The 18354-nt window shown below is 55.4% G+C and overlaps 2 protein-coding genes across 2 annotated transcripts in view; both read right to left on the minus strand.

Annotated features, from left to right (window-relative positions):
- LOC129212679 (protocadherin alpha-C2-like) overlaps nt 1-18354 on the minus strand; it is a 132763-nt gene that overhangs the window by 92039 nt on the left and 22370 nt on the right. The window lies entirely within an intron of this gene.
- Nucleotides 1443-16370, minus strand: LOC129212974 (protocadherin-16-like). Its single transcript, XM_054842240.1, has 4 exons — nt 14289-16370; nt 13887-14231; nt 2786-5206; nt 1443-1457 (listed from the first exon to the last, which is right to left on the minus strand). The coding sequence occupies exons 1-4, from the start codon at nt 16362-16364 to the stop codon at nt 1443-1445; spliced, it is 4857 nt and encodes a 1618-aa protein (XP_054698215.1). The 5' UTR covers nt 16365-16370.

Here is an 18354-nt window from a genome sequence, read left to right on the forward strand (position 1 = left end):
CTCTAGTAGTCTTTATGTGTCTCGGTAAAGTATTTCCTGTAAGCTGTATTCCCTGCTTGTAGAGGCACAATGAATGGTAAGTTCTTTCTTATCTTTTTAGGCAGGTAGGCACTCACAGTACGGCAAAACAACGTGCCCATTACTAATGGAGATGAGCCGCTGCAGGATACAGAACAGTCATCCACCCATGACATAACTGAAGACAACACAAAAGGGTTGTACCACTGCGCTGGCAAGGTACAGTTTGTCTTACATGTTCCCAGGCTCCCACCTCATCCACTGACATAAACACATCAGGGCCCCTTGTCTACACTACAAACACTTGCTGCTACCCCCCCCACACAGGCCAGGCAGCAACATGAACCTGATGATTTCACATGGTAGTGAGTTCCTGGTTCTACCAGAGATGTATCAACCATGGAACAGGAGGTCAAAACAAAATGAAGATACTAAATGCTAAAAAGATCCAGGCAGGTCTGTCAATAGATTGTCTTTAATTACGTCTCTTGCTATTCTAACAGGTGTCTTGATTTATTTCCAGGTCTCTGTTGGCAGGGGTGAGTTCAAGGATCATTGCTCACAATTTCAGGGAAGCAGGGCTGGAAAAGCAATTGGTTTTGTTCAGCCTCTCAAATCCCTGCTGTATTGCCAGCATTTCTGTATCCGCTTATATGAACGTGGAAACAGAAATTAAACCTGAAGCCTCACAGCATTCTCTCAAGCATCTTAAGAGAGTACAAGAAAGTGAATGACAGTGATGGGGAGGGGCACAATTACTGAAATCAGGCAACACTATTTGGCAGCATGGTTCTCGCTCACAATTACTGACACATCTCCCGAGAAAGGCAAGCTAAGCCACGCTGTCTGTGGGGGGATCAGGAGTTTCAAGTGTCATTCAAATTCACATTCACATGATCATCATAAGGCACACAGACAACCAGACACAAAATAACAGTTTATTTTAAAAAGTTTTCTCAGAAAGCAGAAAAAAATAACTAAATAAAGCCTACCACTACAGGATACATGGAACTAGCAGAGTCAGGAACCATAGATGAGGTGCTTCTACAAATACATTCACCCACCAAAACCAACTCTTCTGGCAATGCATCTTGCTAATATAGCAATATAGCTGCACGTTTTTCACACCCACCTTGGTTAATGCTCTTCTGCTGTTAAGTACTTTGGATTAGAAAATACACTTATATCACACTTAGAAAGGGGCAATGTAAAATGTTTCTACTATTTTTTCCATGTCCATAGTAATTCTGTAGTATTTCACAAACTAAGATATGCCCTGCAAGATGAACAAAGAAGAACCTGGAGTACCAACTGTAGTCACCTTGCACGGTCTGTTTCAGAGAAGATTCAAAAAGGAGGACAGACTTCAGATGAAGAAAAGACTGGAAACCAGCACTTCGCAGCAGCCAAAAGCAAAAAGTTCATTAAAACTGCCCTACCTGCAAGACAGGACAACACGCACAAATGAAGACACGCCATACAAAATGAAAGAAGGCTGAAAAAGCCACTTAGAGCTGTGATTAAGTACATAAATGGCAGGCAAACCAAACCTGGTCACTTGAGCAAAATAATAAGGTCAACACTGCAGTCGGGCAGAGTTGCCTGGAACTGTGCCATTTAACAGCTCGTCATGGGACCCCAAAAAATCATGGAGAGTGATGTAGAAAAGGTTACAGGAGATATTACCCTAGGGAGCAGAGTTACAATACAGATCTGCTGAGAAGAACTGCAGAGTTGATGACTCGGAAGATGTAGGTTGGAAAACGCCAAAAGATTTTCCATGCAGGATAACAAAAAGCTGAGCAGATGGGGAAAAATGTGGCTTCCGCTAGGACTGTGACTGACTCTGAAGCAACTATTTAGAGTTCTGAAATTACATCTTTGGCGCAGGGAAGACAGTGACGTGAATATATCTGCTCTGTTCTGAGTGCCAATCGAAAAGGTAAGTAAGACTTATGAGATCATGGAAGAAAAACGCGTTTCATCCAACTTTGCAGAAATGTAAGGTTCAACAACGCTGTGAATATTTTCTGGAGGTCCTCCCCTTCTAAACACGGTAAGAAGAAGGGAGGAGACCAGGAAGAGTTTCAGAGATGGCCAGCAAGATGACCAAAGATTTGAAGCACCTTCTCCTTATGGAACAATTCCTCATATTAAAAAAATAAAAGACTGAAAGGGAACATGACAAAAGTCTTCAAAACAGAAGCACCATGAACAATGACAGGGACTAAAGACATGAAAAACTACATTAGACAATACCGAGAGAAAATCTGTTAAAACTTCAGGACGTTCGCCTTTCAGAACGGGTTTGGGTGGCCATTTCCACATATAATTTCAAGCCCAACTTATGCTCTCATTCTCTCCCATCACGCGAGGCTTCTCTACAAAACCATACCACGAGATACGGAAACCAGCAGCCTATCCTATTACACTTCAGATACAAATAAATGAATAAACCATCACGTGAAGATATTAGCACTGACGTCATGACGCTATGGCTGCAGAACGGTACCAAGCAATTCCGATCCCCAGGAACAACAGTAAGTGGAATAAGAAAACTGCAGCGCTGTAACACCTTGCAGAAGAAGAATACACGAGGGAAACTACAGTCAGCAATTACAGAGTAGGCACCCGCCAAGCACCCACCGCCCGCACGCCCACGGGGGCCGAGCCCGGCTCCCACCACCGCCTGCCCAGGGCGCGGCCGAGAAGGGGGCGTCGGGCGAGGAAGGGCCGAGGAAGGGCCGAGGAAGGGAGGGCCACTGACCGTGTCCAGCAGAGCGGGCGGCTCCGGCTGCGTCTCCTTCGCCGCGGGGCCGGGCGGCGGCGGCGGGAAGTTGGGGCTGAAAACCATCAGGTCGCTCTTGCCCGCGCCGTCCGCCACGCACAGGCTCCGGCTCTGGCGCTGCGAGTACGACCAGCTCCCCACTTCGCTGGCGCACACCAGCGTCGCCGGCCCGGGCCCCGACAGCACGGCCGCCCGCGGCGCCCACCGCGACGCCCCGTACAGCACCACCGCCAGCAGGAACAGGCTCGACACCGCGCAGATGGCCACCACCAGCCACACGTTCGTCGCCGACGCCGACGACGCCGACGCCGCCGACGCGCCGCCCTCCGCCGGCCGCAGCCCCGCCCCCGACGACGACGACGAGCCCGCGGCCGCCAGCGCCGCCTCGGCGCCCTCCACCAGCGACACGCTCAGCGTGGCCGTGGCCGAGCGCGCCGGCTCCCCGTGGTCCCGCACCACGATCACCAGCCGCTGCCGCGGGCCGTCCGCCTCCTCCAGCGCCCGCGCCGTGCTCACCTCGCCGCTGTACAGCCCCACGCGGAACGGGCCCTTCCCCCGCGGCTCCCACAGCTCGTAGCGCAGCCACGCGTTGTAGCCCGAGTCCGCGTCCACCGCGCGGATCTTCGCCACCACCTGCCCCGCCGGCGCCCCCCACGCCGCCCACGCCCACAGCGCCCCCGAGACCGGCCCCGACGCCGCCGAGACCGGCGCCCCCACGCCCGGACCGCCGCCCGCAAGCGGCAGCAGCGCCGGCGCGTTGTCGTTCTCGTCCACCACGAAGAGCTGCACCGTGGCGTTGCCGCACAGCGGCGGCTCCCCCGCGTCCGCCGCCCGCACCTCGAACTGCAGCACCTGCAGCTCCTCGTAGTCCAACGGCTGCAGCGCCCACAGCCGCCCGCTCTCCGCGTCCACCGACACGTAGCTCGACGCCGGCCGCCGCGCCACGCCCGACGACGCGCCCCCGACGACGCCCTCCGCCACCGAGTAGCTCACGCGACCGTTGCCCGCCTCGTCCGGGTCCCGCGCCCACAGCCGCGCCAGCTCCGCGCCCGCCGCGTTGTTCTCCCGCGCCAGCACCGTGTACACGGCCTGCGCGAACGACGGCGCGTTGTCGTTCACGTCCGACACCGGCACACGCACCCCGCGGCTGGCGCGCAGCGGCGGCGACCCGCCGTCCTCCGCCCGCACCTCCACCTCGTACTCCGACACCCGCTCCCGGTCCAGCGCCTCCCGCAGCACCAGCGAGTACGAGCCCGCGAACGTCGCCACCAGCCCGAACGGCGACGCCGGCCACACCGCGCAGCGCACCCGCCCGTTCGCCCCCGAGTCCCGGTCCGACACGCTCAGCAGCGCCACCACCGTCCCCGCCGCCGCGTCCTCCGGCACCGGCACCGACAGCGACGTCACCCACACCTCCGGCGCGTTGTCGTTCACGTCCAGCACCTCCACCACCACCTTGCAGTGACCCGACAAAGGGGGCGTCCCATTATCTCTCGCTTCCATTTGTATCTCGTATGAACGAACGTCTTCAAAGTCCAGGGCGCCCGTGAGACGGATCTCGCCGGTCTTCGGATTTAAAATGAAGAGGTTTAATCCCCTTACCGGAAAAGCATTGCTCGCACTGAACAACACTTCGCCATTGCTTCCCACGTCCGGATCCGTGGCGTTCACCCGCACCACCAGCGTCCCCTCTGCAGCGCTCTCCGGCAGCTGCACTTTATACACCGACTGGTTGAACTGGGGCGCGTTGTCGTTCGCATCCAGCACCGAGATCACCAGCTCCACCGTGCCCGTCAGCGCCGGACGGCCCCCGTCACTCGCCGTCACCACCAAACGGTGCACAGCCATCGTCTCGCGGTCCAGAGCTTTCGTGAGCACCAAAAACAGAGATTCTCGATATCCTTCACTACGATGCAAATCCAGAGAAAAGTGCTCGCTGGGGCTGAGTGCATAGGAGAGCTGCGCGTTGGCTCCGATATCCGCATCCGACGCGCCCTCCAGCGGGAACCGAGACCCCGGCAGCGTGGTGAATTCCGCGATGCTGAGGTTTTTGCGTGCGGCGGGGAAGAGCGGGGCGTTGTCGTTGATGTCGGTGACCTCCAGCTCCACGTGGAAGACGCGCAGCGGCCGCTCCACCAGCACCTCCAGGCGCAGGGCGCACGGCGCGCTCTTCCCGCACAGCTCCTCCCGGTCCAGCCGCGAGCTCACCACCAGCGCCCCGCTCGCCCCGCTCACCTCCACGCTCGCCCGACGGCCCTGCGCCACCAGACGCAGCCGACGCGCCTCCGGCTCGCCCGCCTCCAGGCCCAGGTCCTGCGCCAGCCGCCCCACCACCGTCCCGGCCTTGGCTTCCTCCGGCACCGAGTACCGCACCTGACCGCCGCCCAGCGCCCAGGCCGCCTGCAGCACCAGCACCCGCAACACGGGCCCCCAACACACGCCCATCGCCGCCGCCGCCGCCGACACCCGCCCGGGCCCCGCACGGCTCCCCGCCGCCGCACGCACGCACCCGCTCAACTGACCGCCCCGCCCCGCGCCGCGCCGCCCCCCCGCGCTCACAGCCGGGCTCTCCGCCGCACCGGGGCGGAGCCGCGGAGACGCTCACCGCCGTTTCTGAGCCTGCAGCGACACCGTGTGCTGCTCCGCCGGCTCACACGCTCCCCACCGTCCACCGCGCCTCCGCACCCGTCCTGCTCGTCTCCTCTCCCGTCTCCTCCTTCCCTTCCACTCTTTCTTGGCCTTCTTTATTTTCCTCTTCCCCTCCCCACTCCTTATGTCTTTTTCATTCCTTCCTTGCTTTGGGTTTCATAGATTCCTTCCCTTCTTCCTCCCTTTTCGTCGTCCTTATTCTTTCTTCATTTCACTTGCTTTTTTCTCTTCTCTTTTTCTACTGTCTTCTCTTCCTTCTTCTTGCTTTGTTTTCTTCTCTTTCCTCCTCCTCCTCTTTCTTCTTCCTTCTGTTCCTTCTCCTTTCCCTTCTTGCCCTGACGTGCCCCATTCTTTACTCCCCTTGCCCTTCTCTTTCCACCCTTCTCGCTTCTTTCCCCCCGCTCGCAGCTCCCCAGTCGCCTCCGGCCCCGCGGCGGACACCATCAAAGACGGAGCCATCGGCGCTAATTACGGGGCATCAGCGCCGGAGCGCGGGACTCTAACCAAGGGCGAGGCTGTTAGGGACCAGCTCCGCTCAGCGTCCAGACATAACGTCGGTGCGTGTCCTCTATCGTCTCTTCTTTCTTAATTTCTTTTTACTTCCATATATTCTTTCCTTGTGTTCTTCCTTCCCTTCTCCCATTCTTTTTCTTTCTGTCATACTCTTCTTCCTCTATCTCCTTTTCTCTCTACGCTTTCTTTTCCGTCCTTCCTTCCTCCCTCCCTTCCTTTGCCCACTTCATGTTTGCATCCTAACCACTTTCATTTATAGAAACACAGCCGAGCCGTGTTGCCTCTTCTTTTCTTGTTCTTCTTAACCACAACGTTTTTGAAATATCTACTGCACACTCGTAATGAAGCATGCACGTTCTCTCTGGCAAGAGCTCTCACTCCTCTTCCTCACCACTTTTCCACAAGCCTTACTCAGCATCCCTGTGTACAGAGGATGCCGAGGTCCTCCACTCCTGTCATTGTGTCAAGATACTGTCAGGGCATACTGGTAATCTCCTCTATCATCTCTTCCTTCCTTTCTCTCCTTTCTTCCTCTTTTTCGTTCTTCCCTCCTTGCTTCCTTCTTAGTGGCATAGATTCCGTCCTTTCCTTCTTTCTTTTGCTCCATATTTCTCTTTCCTTCTTCCTTTCTCTTCTTTTCTCTCTTCCTTCCTCTCCCCCCTTTTCCTTTTCCATCTATTCCTTTTTTCTTTCATGCCCTGCCCTATCTTTGCCTCCCCTCCTCTTCTGTTTCCATCCTTGTCTGTCCTCTTCTTTTTTTCCTTTGCCAAAATGTTTTTAAATGTCTACAGCACACTCGCCATGAAACATGGAAATACCCTCAGGCAAGAGCTCTCGTTCCTCTTCCTCACCGCATTTCATCAATCCTTACATAGTGTCCCTTGGCATCCTTGGTCCTCAACTCCATTCAGCATGTAGGGATAACCTCGGTGAATCTTCTTTCTTTCTTTCTTGTTTCCTTCTTTCTTGCTTGCATGGATTCCTTCCCTTCTTTCTGCCTTTTGCTCTTCCTTCCTCTCTCCTTTGTTTGTTTGTTTCTTTGTTGTTGTTATTTTGTTTTCTCCCACCTTATTCCTGCCTCCCATTGTTTTCGACTTACATCCTTCTATCTTCCATTCATTTTCCCGTTACCAAAAGGTTTTTAAAAGGTCACCACCACACTTGCCATGGAGTACAGACATGCCCTTTGGCAAGAGCTCTCATTCCTCTTCCCTTCTACCTTCCATCCCTCTAGACAGGGAACAACCTTCCTGCTTTCCTCCCATCCATGCACATGCAACTTCTCATCCCTTCAGGAAGGAGGCCTCCTTCAGTCTTCAGCCTCCATTCCACTCAAGGGCCCAGCAAGTAACAGAGCAAGGTGATCATATGGCAAACAACAGCTCTGCTGCATCAGTACAAAATCCACCACCCTCGGAAACAAAAGCCCAAGAATCAGGTACTTGGACATCTCTGCAAACAGGCTCCAATGACTCCAAACAACACAAGGGAGTCTTTCCTTTGGGAGCTTAAACCCAAAACAGAGCAGCACAATAATCCATGAAGGCTGAAGAAGCACGAGGCAACCACAGCTCCCAAGCACTCTTCATATATCTTAATTCTTCTGGCCTCATTTTCCACCTCCACAATGAATGTCAAGCTCTTGCTTTCCCTTTCAGGCAGGCATGCTCTGACACAACAACACACCAAGAACCTCGGCACCCATGAGCATTAATCCCCATGGAACACCTCTCCTCACCAGCAGGATCCACCCATCATGCAGCTAAACAAAAGCCATGAAACTAACACCGTGACATTTTCACTGAGAACATCCCCTTGCCTCCCAACACATTCACTCCATGAAATGCACTGCAGTCCCTCCACCACCCGTGCTTCTTGCTGCCTGATCACACTGGGCCTGGAAGCAGCAGGAAAGGAACAAGAGCAGGCAATGGTGCTTTGCTTGTCCAAAGCTACAGTCACTACAAGCCAGGCAACCTTCGAATCATCCAACACGAAGATACCACAACTAAACAGGAGTAAAAGTGCGTCTGTTTCTCAAAATACATCCTCTTTAGGTATGAGTCACTTCCCTGTAGCATCACTCATTGCTTAATCAAAGTAATAAAAAAAAAGGTCAGGACAGGAGAACTGGTTCAAAGGATGATTTCACTTAATGTCATAAGAGATTGCTGGGGGAGCTGGACACAAAAGAAAAAAATTACTCATGTTCTGCCAAAGCCTTGAAAACGCTGGAGAGTGCACCCCGCTCCCTTACACACTTCTGTCACAAGGGAAGCGAGAGGGAGACATGAAAGCTAAGGGCATTCTCTCAATATCAAGCTCAGCTCAGGAGAGTGGAAAATGCATCCCCACACACTGATGGCAAACCACCTGAATCTCTGCCACCTGACAGCTGCCAAAATTCAGCGGTCTGCATCACATCCAATATTACCAACACATTGCCAATGTGAGAGAAGAAAAACCAAAGGGGTGTGAGTTTTTGCAAAGAGAAGAGAAGAAAAATCACTGACTCCCATCCCACCATATTGAAACGCCAGGTTTGACAACATCTCCAAGATGGAGAGCACCTCTTCCCCTCCCTAGCAAGACAGATGAGCAGAGCGATATCCAAGGAGAGAAGGCTGGCAGCATGATCCAAATTTGGAAAACCTTCTCTTAGACCAACAACATTCCAGATCAAAAAAAAAAAGTGATTACAAGCAAGTATGACAGATGTCATCACATCTCGCAGGAATACCACAGACACAGGGTTGCAAGGATACGCAGAACTTCTGGAGGTCCTGACAGGATCCCAGGCCAGCAGCACTGCATGTTTGGACTCTTCTCAAGGTTTGCTGCTGGCATGCTCTGTTTTATGCAATGGGAAATGAGATCTCTGGCAAAGCAGACATTCTCCGTTTCCTCCCCAATGACACAGACTGTGTTCTACCCAGCATCTCCATTTCCCTCAGGCAAGATTCTCCCCTGCTCAAGGCCACCCACCCCATGATGCATGCCCAGGCCCTACTCAGTGCCACTCAGCACCAGCACCGCCACAATACCCAGACATTGCTCCACCACGAGACCATGCCCCAGTGTCCTGGTTTCAGCTGAGAGGGTTAATTTTCTTCATAGTGGCTAGTATGGGGATATGGTTTGGATTTGTGCTGGAAACAGCACTGATAATATAGAGATGGTTTTGTTATATGGACCTATGCTTGAGCGGTGCTTACACAGAGCCAAGGCCTTTTCTGCTTCTCGCACTGCCCTGCCAGCGGGATGGCTCAGGGTGCACAAGAAGTTGGGAGGAGACACAGACGGGACGGGTGACCCAAACTGACCAAAGGGATATTCCATACCATATGACGTCATGCTCAGTTTATAAGGAGCTTGGGGAAAGAGAAAGGGGGGAGCGGCAGTGTTCAGAGTGATGCTGTTTGTCTTCCCAAGTAACCATTACGCGTGACAGACCCCTGCTTTCCTGGAGATGGCTGAACACCTGCCTGCCAATGGGAAGTGGTGAATGAATTCCTTGCTTTGCTTTGCTGGTGCGCGCGGCTTTTGCTTTACCTAGGAAACTGTCTTTATCTCAACCCACGAGTTTCCTCACTTTAACTTTTCCAATTCTCTCCCCCATCCCGATGCGGGGGAGTGAGTGAGTGGCTGGCTGCATGGTGCTCAGCTGCCGGCTGGGGTAAAACCACGACACCCAGCTCTAAACCCCTCTCTGAGTGTGACCCAGGCCTTTCCACATCCTCGCCTTCTCTCATGAAAAAGTCAAACAAAAAAAGGAACCCTACAGAAGGTGGAAGCGAGAGGAGGTAGCCTGGGAAGAATACAGAGAAACTGTCTGAGCAGCCAGGAAGCAGGTTAGGAAAGCCAAAGCCCTGATAGAAATTAGTCTGGCCAGGGATGTCAAGGACAACGAGAAAAGCTTCTGTAGGTATGTCAGTGAGAAAAGGAGGACGAGGGAAAATGTGGGTCCCCTCCAGAATGAAACGGGTGACCCGGTTACCCAGGATATGGAGAAGGCTGAGGTACTCAATCACTTCTTTGCCTCAGTCTTCACTGGCAAATGCTTGAGCCACACTGCCCAGGTCGCACAAGGCAGGGACTGGGAGCATGCAGAACCGCCCACTGTAGGAGAAGATCAGGTTCAAGAATATCTAAGGAACCTGAAGGTGCACAAGTCCATGGGACCTGATGAGATGCATCTGCGGGTCTTGAGGGAACTGGCGGATGAAGTGGCCAGGCCACTCGCCATCATATTTGAGAAGTCCTGGTAGTCTGGCAAAGTTCCCGCTGACTGGAAGAGGGGGAACACAAGCCCCATTTTTAAGAAGGGTAAAAAGGAAGACCCAGGGAACTATAGGACGGTCAGTCTCACCTCCGTGCCTGGCAAGATTATGGAGCAGACCCTCCTGGAGACTAGGCTCAGGCACATGGAAAATAAGGAGGTGATTGGTGACAGCCAACACAGCTTCACTAAGGGCAAATCGTGCCTGACAAATTTGGTGACCTTCTATGATGGGGTTACAGCGTCGGTGGATAAGGGAAGGGAAACTGATGTCATCTACCTGGACTTGTGCAAGGCATTTGACACTGTCCTGCACGACATCCTTGTCTCTAAATTGGAGAGACATGGATTCGATGGATGGACCACTCGGTGGATAAGGAATTGGCTGGATGGTCGCACTCAAAGAGTTGTGGTCAATGGTTCAACGTCCAAGGGGAGAATGGTGACGAGTGGCGTTCCTCAGGGGTCGGTACTGGGACCGGCACTGTTCAACATCTTTGTCGGCGACATGGACAATGGGATCGAGTGCACCCTCAGCAAGTTTGCCGATGACACCAAGCTGTGTGGTGTGGTCGACACGCTGGGGGGAAGGGATGCCATCCAGAGGCACCTGGACAGGCTGGAGAGGTGGGCCCGTGCAAACTGCATGAAGTTCAACAAGGCCAAGTGCAAGGTCCTGCACGTGGGTTGGCACAACACCAAGCATGACTATAGGCTGGGTGAGGAATGGATTGAAAGCAGCCCCGAGGAGAAGGACTTGGGGGTATTGATGGATGAAAAGCTCAACACGAGCCGGCAGTGTGCGCTTGCAGCCCAGAAAGCCAACCGTGTCCTGGGCTGCATCAAAAGAGGCGTGACCAGCACGTCGAGGGAGGCGATCCTGCCCCTCTACTCTGCTCTTGTGAGACCCCACCTTGGAGTACTGTGTCCAGCTCTGGGGGCCCCAGTACAGGAGAGACATCAAGCTGTTGGAGAGAGTCCAGAGGAGGGCCATGAAGCTGAGCAGAGGGATGGAGCACCTCTCGTGTGAGGACAGGCTGAGAGAGTTGGGATTGTTCAGCCTGGAGAAAAGGCAGCTCCAGGGAGATCTAATTGCGGCTTACCAGTACCTGAAGGGGGCCTACAGGAAAGATGGTGAGGGACTGTTTATCAGGGAGCGTAGTGACAGGACAAGGGGGAATGGGTTTAAGCTGAAGGAGGGTCAATTTAGATTAGATGTTAGAAAGAAATTCTTCCCTGTGAGGGTGGTGAGGTACTGGAACAGGTTGCCCAGAGGGGTTGTGGATGCCCCATCCCTGGAAGTGTTTAAGACCAGGTTGGATGGGGCTTTGGGCAACGTGGTCTAGTGGAGGGTGTCCCTGCCCACAGCAGGCAGGTTGGAACTAGATGATCTTTAAGGTCCCTTCCAACCCAAACCATTCTATGATTCTATGATTCTATGATTATCACAAAGAATATACAAACCCACTCTGTGTGACTCTCGGATGCCTGGATGCTTTGCGCCTTTTCAGCAAATGGAGTTGTTAAAGAATCTGTGACTAGACTTGTGAGAGCTCTGATCCCAGTTCACACAAATCTTATTCTTGGACAGAACCACACCAAATGCTGAAGTGCAGTTGCACTCACAGTCTCAACTGGCTGAGAGAATATCTACGACAGAACACCAGAGCTGGGCTGCTGTGCAAGGTTTGGTGCATACGCCCAAATATCACAATGAGCCGTGCGTGACGACACCATCTCTACTGAGGCAGGAGGGAAGTGCTACCCTCCCACAACAACTTTCCCAAAACAAGAGGGAAAATGTTCATCCAACAGTATTCCACAGTCTGCATTTCATGCCCTCTTACCAACACATTGCCTACATCAGGCAGTCAGCAGCGTAAGGGACTGTCTTTGGTGTGAGACAGTCATAACTTCAAAAGACATTGTGGGCATTCCAATACCACACACTATCTCAAGATCCAGGCGGCCTCCAAACCAAACCCTTCACATCAGGAAATGGCCAGGCCCTACTCAGTGCCACTGCCACATTCACCTCTGCCACATGCCACAGCTTCCTTTCCCACCTCAAGGCTCACTCCAGTTTATGTAGACCCTTCCCACCAATGAGAGCACCACACAAAAAAACATACAGATGGGATCACATACACAATGACAACATACAGATGGGATCACATGCACAGGCCTGCAATGCTTCAGCAATTTCAACGCAGGCCAGTGTACTGGAAGCCACCTGTCCAGCCAGGAATGCAAATTCATAACATGGGCAGGGGAGGGGGAGGAGAAAAAGAAAATTCCCATTTGTAACACCTGTCTTGCATCACACTCTCTCTGTGAACACTTCATACTGCCACATACCATCACAACATATTGGGAAAAGGACACAGGAATAGTCCACACCACCTTCCAAACTTTCACAATGCCTCCATAGGGCCCATGGTCTTGCCAAGGATTTCCAGTTCCCACAGTCAACTCTTCTCACTGCTCAAGGTCACCCTTCACACCAAGAGGTGGCCAGCCACTACTCAGTGCCACTCCCACATTCAACTCTGTGACATGCCACTGTTTCACTTCCCAACCCAAGGCTCAATCCGACTTTTACAGACCCTTCCCATCAATGAGAGCATCACAAAAAACACACACAGGTATCACATACACGGTGTTCCCCAGACTCACTGCAGCTGACCCTGCACATTTGACAATGCTTCAGCTGTCTCAGATGGAAATGTGGCAGACCTGGCAGCAATACTCTTCCTGAAGGTGATGTCGGGACAGCTCTAAATGGCAATGGCATTGGCATTGATTTCATGCTCTGACACAAAATCTAAACTCGTGATGAGCACAGCACCGTAATGCACGACATCAACTGTGTAGGAAAATTTGATTTAGGTTTTGTTTGGGAAGTGTAGTTACTTGGCTTTGGTTTTGACACAAATATTGAGAGAACGTCAAAACAGGACAGTGTACTTCATGACACTTCACTGGACGGCAATGCTATCCACAACCAGGGGGAAAGGGGAAGCAGAAAAAGAATACAGGAAAAGTCCGCATTGCCTTCCCTAATTTCATACTGACTCTTCTGGGCAAACCAGAACAGAGAAATTACCCCACGGATCTTGCAAAGGAGAATCAAAGAAGACGAGGACAGAGTTTTCCACAGGAAATCTCATCTCAGACCACCACGGTCAGCAGTCACCAACGGTAATAAGGCAGCAACTAGTGACTGGGGGACGGTCACAACCACAGCCTGCGTGTCTTGCAGTCCTAGTGCAGGCTCGGGTGCAAATGCTACATAGCAGGAAGCCGATGTCGTGGCACCTCGCATCGACATCGGCAGCGATTTAATTGCGCTGCAGAACAACTCACAGCCAGAGCACAGGCGGACGGTAGTTGAGACTTGGTGCAGCATACCTTTCTTTATTTTTAGCCCCAAAATGGAAGCCGGGGGTCTCCGGCAAGGACGCGAAGGCAGATGCAAAGGCGCCATTCAGATCCTTAAGCACCCGCCAAGCACCCACCGCCCGCACGCCCACGGGGGCCGAGCCCGGCTCCCACCACCGCCTGCCCAGGGCGCGGCCGAGAAGGGGGCGTCGGGCGAGAAAGGGCCGAGGAAGGGCCGAGGAAGGGAGGGCCACTGACCGTGTCCAGCAGAGCGGGCGGCTCCGGCTGCGTCTCCTTCGCCGCGGGGCCGGGCGGCGGCGGCGGGAAGTTGGGGCTGAAAACCATCAGGTCGCTCTTGCCCGCGCCGTCCGCCACGCACAGGCTCCGGCTCTGGCGCTGCGAGTACGACCAGCTCCCCACTTCGCTGGCGCACACCAGCGTCGCCGGCCCGGGCCCCGACAGCACGGCCGCCCGCGGCGCCCACCGCGACGCCCCGTACAGCACCACCGCCAGCAGGAACAGGCTCGACACCGCGCAGATGGCCACCACCAGCCACACGTTCGTCGCCGACGCCGACGACGCCGACGCCGCCGACGCGCCGCCCTCCGCCGGCCGCAGCCCCGCCCCCGACAACGACGACGACGAAGACGACGAGCCCGCGGCCGCCAGCGCCGCCTCGGCGCCCTCCACCAGCGACACGCTCAGCGTGGCCGTGGCCGAGCGCGCCGGCTCCCCGTGGTCCCGCACCACGATCACCAGCCGCTGCCGCGGGCCGTCCGCCTCCTCCAGCGCCCGCGCCGTGCTCACCTCGCCGCTGTACAGCCCCACGCGGAACGGGCCCTTCCCCCGCGGCTCCCACAGCTCGTAGCGCAGCCACGCGTTGTAGCCCGAGTCCGCGTCCACCGCGCGGATCTTCGCCACCACCTGCCCCGCCGGCGCCCCCCACGCCGCCCACGCCCACAGCGCCCCCGAGACCGGCCCCGACGCCGCCGAGACCGGCGCCCCCACGCCCGGACCGCCGCCCGCAAGCGGCAGCAGCGCCGGCGCGTTGTCGTTCTCGTCCACCACGAAGAGCTGCACCGTGGCGTTGCCGCACAGCGGCGGCTCCCCCGCGTCCACCGCCCGCACCTCGAACTGCAGCACCTGCAGCTCCTCGTAGTCCAACGGCTGCAGCGCCCACAGCCGCCCGCTCTCCGCGTCCACCGACACGTAGCTCGACGCCGGCCGCCGCGCCACGCCCGACGACGCGCCCCCGACGACGCCCTCCGCCACCGAGTAGCTCACGCGACCGTTGCCCGCCTCGTCCGGGTCCCGCGCCCACAGCCGCGCCAGCTCCGCGCCCGCCGCGTTGTTCTCCCGCGCCAGCACCGTGTACACGGCCTGCGCGAACGACGGCGCGTTGTCGTTCACGTCCGACACCGGCACACGCACCCCGCGGCTGGCGCGCAGCGGCGGCGACCCGCCGTCCTCCGCCCGCACCTCCACCTCGTACTCCGACACCCGCTCCCGGTCCAGCGCCTCCCGCAGCACCAGCGAGTACGAGCCCGCGAACGTCGCCACCAGCCCGAACGGCGACGCCGGCCACACCGCGCAGCGCACCCGCCCGTTCGCCCCCGAGTCCCGGTCCGACACGCTCAGCAGCGCCACCACCGTCCCCGCCGCCGCGTCCTCCGGCACCGGCACCGACAGCGACGTCACCCACACCTCCGGCGCGTTGTCGTTCACGTCCAGCACCTCCAGCTCCACGCTGCTGTGACCGGACAAAGGGGGCGTCCCTTTGTCTCTCGCTTCGATTTGTAACTCGTGTAAACGAACGTCTTCAAAGTCCAGGGCGCCCCTCAGTCTGATCTCGCCCGTCTTGGGATCAATGGCGAACAGATCTCTGTTACCAGCAGGAACCGAACTGATGATGCTGTAAGAAAACTCCTTATTAAGACCCTCGTCCGGATCCGTGGCGTTCACCCGCACCACCAGCGTCCCCTCTGCAGCGCTCTCCGGCAGCTGCACTTTATACACCGACTGGTTGAACTGGGGCGCGTTGTCGTTCGCATCCAGCACCGAGATCACCAGCTCCACCGTGCCCGTCAGCGCCGGACGGCCCCCGTCACTCGCCGTCACCACCAAACGGTGCACAGCCATCGTCTCGCGGTCCAGAGCTTTCGTGAGCACCAGGAATAGGGATTTCCTACTTTCATCAGAAGATTTAACATCGAGCGTAAAATGCTCGCTGGGGCTGAGTGTATAGGAGAGCTGCGCGTTGGCTCCGATATCCGCATCCGACGCGCCCTCCAGCGGGAACCGAGACCCCGGCAGCGTGGTGAATTCCGCGATGCTGAGGTTTTTGCGTGCGGCGGGGAAGAGCGGGGCGTTGTCGTTGATGTCCGTGACCTCCAGCTCCACGTGGAAGACGCGCAGCGGCCGCTCCACCAGCACCTCCAGGCGCAGGGCGCACGGCGCGCTCTTCCCGCACAGCTCCTCCCGGTCCAGCCGCGAGCTCACCACCAGCGCCCCGCTCGCCCCGCTCACCTCCACGCTCGCCCGACGGCCCTGCGCCACCAGACGCAGCCGACGCGCCTCCGGCTCGCCCGCCTCCAGGCCCAGGTCCTGCGCCAGCCGCCCCACCACCGTCCCGGCCTTGGCTTCCTCCGGCACCGAGTACCGCACCTGACCGCCGCCCAGCGCCCAGGCCGCCTGCAGCACCAGCACCCGCAACACGGGCCCCCAACACACGCCCATCGCCGCCGCCGCCGACACCCGCCCGGGCCCCGCACGGCTCCCCGCCGCCGCACGCACGCACCCGCTCAACTGACCGCCCCGCCCCGCGCCGCGCCGCCCCCCCGCGCTCACAGCCGGGCTCTCCGCCGCACCGGGGCGGAGCCGCGGAGACGCTCACCGCCGTTTCTGAGCCTGCAGCGACACCGTGTGCTGCTCCGCCGGCTCACACGCTCCCCACCGTCCACCGCGCCTCCGCACCCGTCCTGCTCGTCTCCTCTCCCGCCTCCTCCTTCCCTTCCACTCTTTCTTGGCCTTCTTTATTTTCCTCTTCCCCTCCCCACTCCTTATGTCTTTTTCATTCCTTCCTTGCTTTGGGTTTCATAGATTCCTTCCCTTCTTCCTCCCTTTTCGTCGTCCTTATTCTTTCTTCATTTCACTTGCTTTTTTCTCTTCTTTTTTTCTACTGTCTTCTCTTCCTTCTTCTTGCTTTGTTTTCTTCTCTTTCCTCCTCCTCCTCTTTCTTCTTCCTTCTGTTCCTTCTCCTGTCCCTTCTTGCCCTGACGTGCCCCATTCTTTACTCCCCTTGCCCTTCTCTTTCCACCCTTCTCGCTTCTTTCCCCCCGCTCGCAGCTCCCCAGTCGCCTCCGGCCCCGCGGCGGACACCATCAAAGACGGAGCCATCGGCGCTAATTACGGGGCATCAGCGCCGGAGCGCGGGACTCTAACCAAGGGCGAGGCTGTTAGGGACCAGCTCCGCTCAGCGTCCAGACATAACGTCGGTGCGCGCTGGTTATCTCGTCTATCCTGCTCCTTGTTTTCCTTCATTTCCTTCTTTATTTCCTGCCTCCTTTTTCGTCCTATTCTGCCTATACTTTCTTTTCCGTCTTCCTTCCGAGCTTGCTTTTTACTTACATACATTCCTTCCTTGCCTTTTCCCTTTCCTTCTGTGATTCTACTGCAAGATAACATTGGTGCAACCTGGTCATGTCCTTTATGTCTTCTTCCTTTTTTTTTCTTCTTTGTCGTTTTCCTTCCATCCTTAATTTCCTCTTTCTTCATTTCAACTTTCTTCCTTCCTGTTCTTACTACCTTCCTTTGCTCTCCCTCACCACCCTTCTCTGTACAGTGATACCGACCGTGCATGCTAGTAAAATCATTTATCTTTTCTTCATTTCTTTCTGCTCTTTATCTTGCTTGCTTTGTTCTTGCTTCCTTTTCTTTCCCTCTATTCTTGCTTCCTTCCTTCTCTACTTTCTCCTCTTTCTCCTACTTCACTCTCGAAATGGAGCATGAACATGTCCTCTGGCAAGAGCTCTTTCCCCTTCCTCACCACTTTTCATCAAGCCTTGACCAGTGTCCCTGAATACCGAGCATGCTGAGGTCCTCATCTCCATTCAGTGTATGAAGATAATGTTGGTGCACGCTGGTAATCTCCTCTATTGTCTCTTCCTTCCTTTCTCTTCCTTTTTTCCTTCTTCCTTGCTTCGTTTTTCCTTGCATACAGTCCTTTTCCGCCGTCTTTCCATCTCCTTCATTCTTTCCTCTCTTTATTTCCTGCTACCTTTTTCGTTTTTTTCTCCTTTCTCTTTCTTCATCTCTTTCTTACTCTTCCTTACATCTTTTTATTTCTCTTTCCTCCTTTTCCTTCTCTTCCTTCTTCTTTTTTTGCCTCAGACCTGCCCTATCCTTGCCTCCCCTTCTCTTCTGCTTCCACCGTGTCTCCTCTCTTCTTTCTCTCCTTCACAAAAATACTTTCTGCATCTCCACACCATGTTCAACACAAAGCACCAACATGCCCTCTGGCAAAACCTCTCATTCCTCTTCCTTTCCACCTTCCAGCCATCCAGATGAGTAATAACCTTCCTGCTTTCCTCCAGCCTGTGCAAGACAGACAGACTGCCCCTCCACCTCCCCTCCCCTTCCCTGCCCTTCCTGAAGAAGACCACACTCTGCAGCCTCCAGGCCTCTCAAGGACCCAGCAAATAACAGAGCAAGGCAATCATGCAGCAAG

This window comes from Grus americana, chromosome 14 (genome assembly GCF_028858705.1).
Source record: "Grus americana isolate bGruAme1 chromosome 14, bGruAme1.mat, whole genome shotgun sequence".
NCBI classification, from domain to species: domain Eukaryota; kingdom Metazoa; phylum Chordata; class Aves; order Gruiformes; family Gruidae; genus Grus; species Grus americana.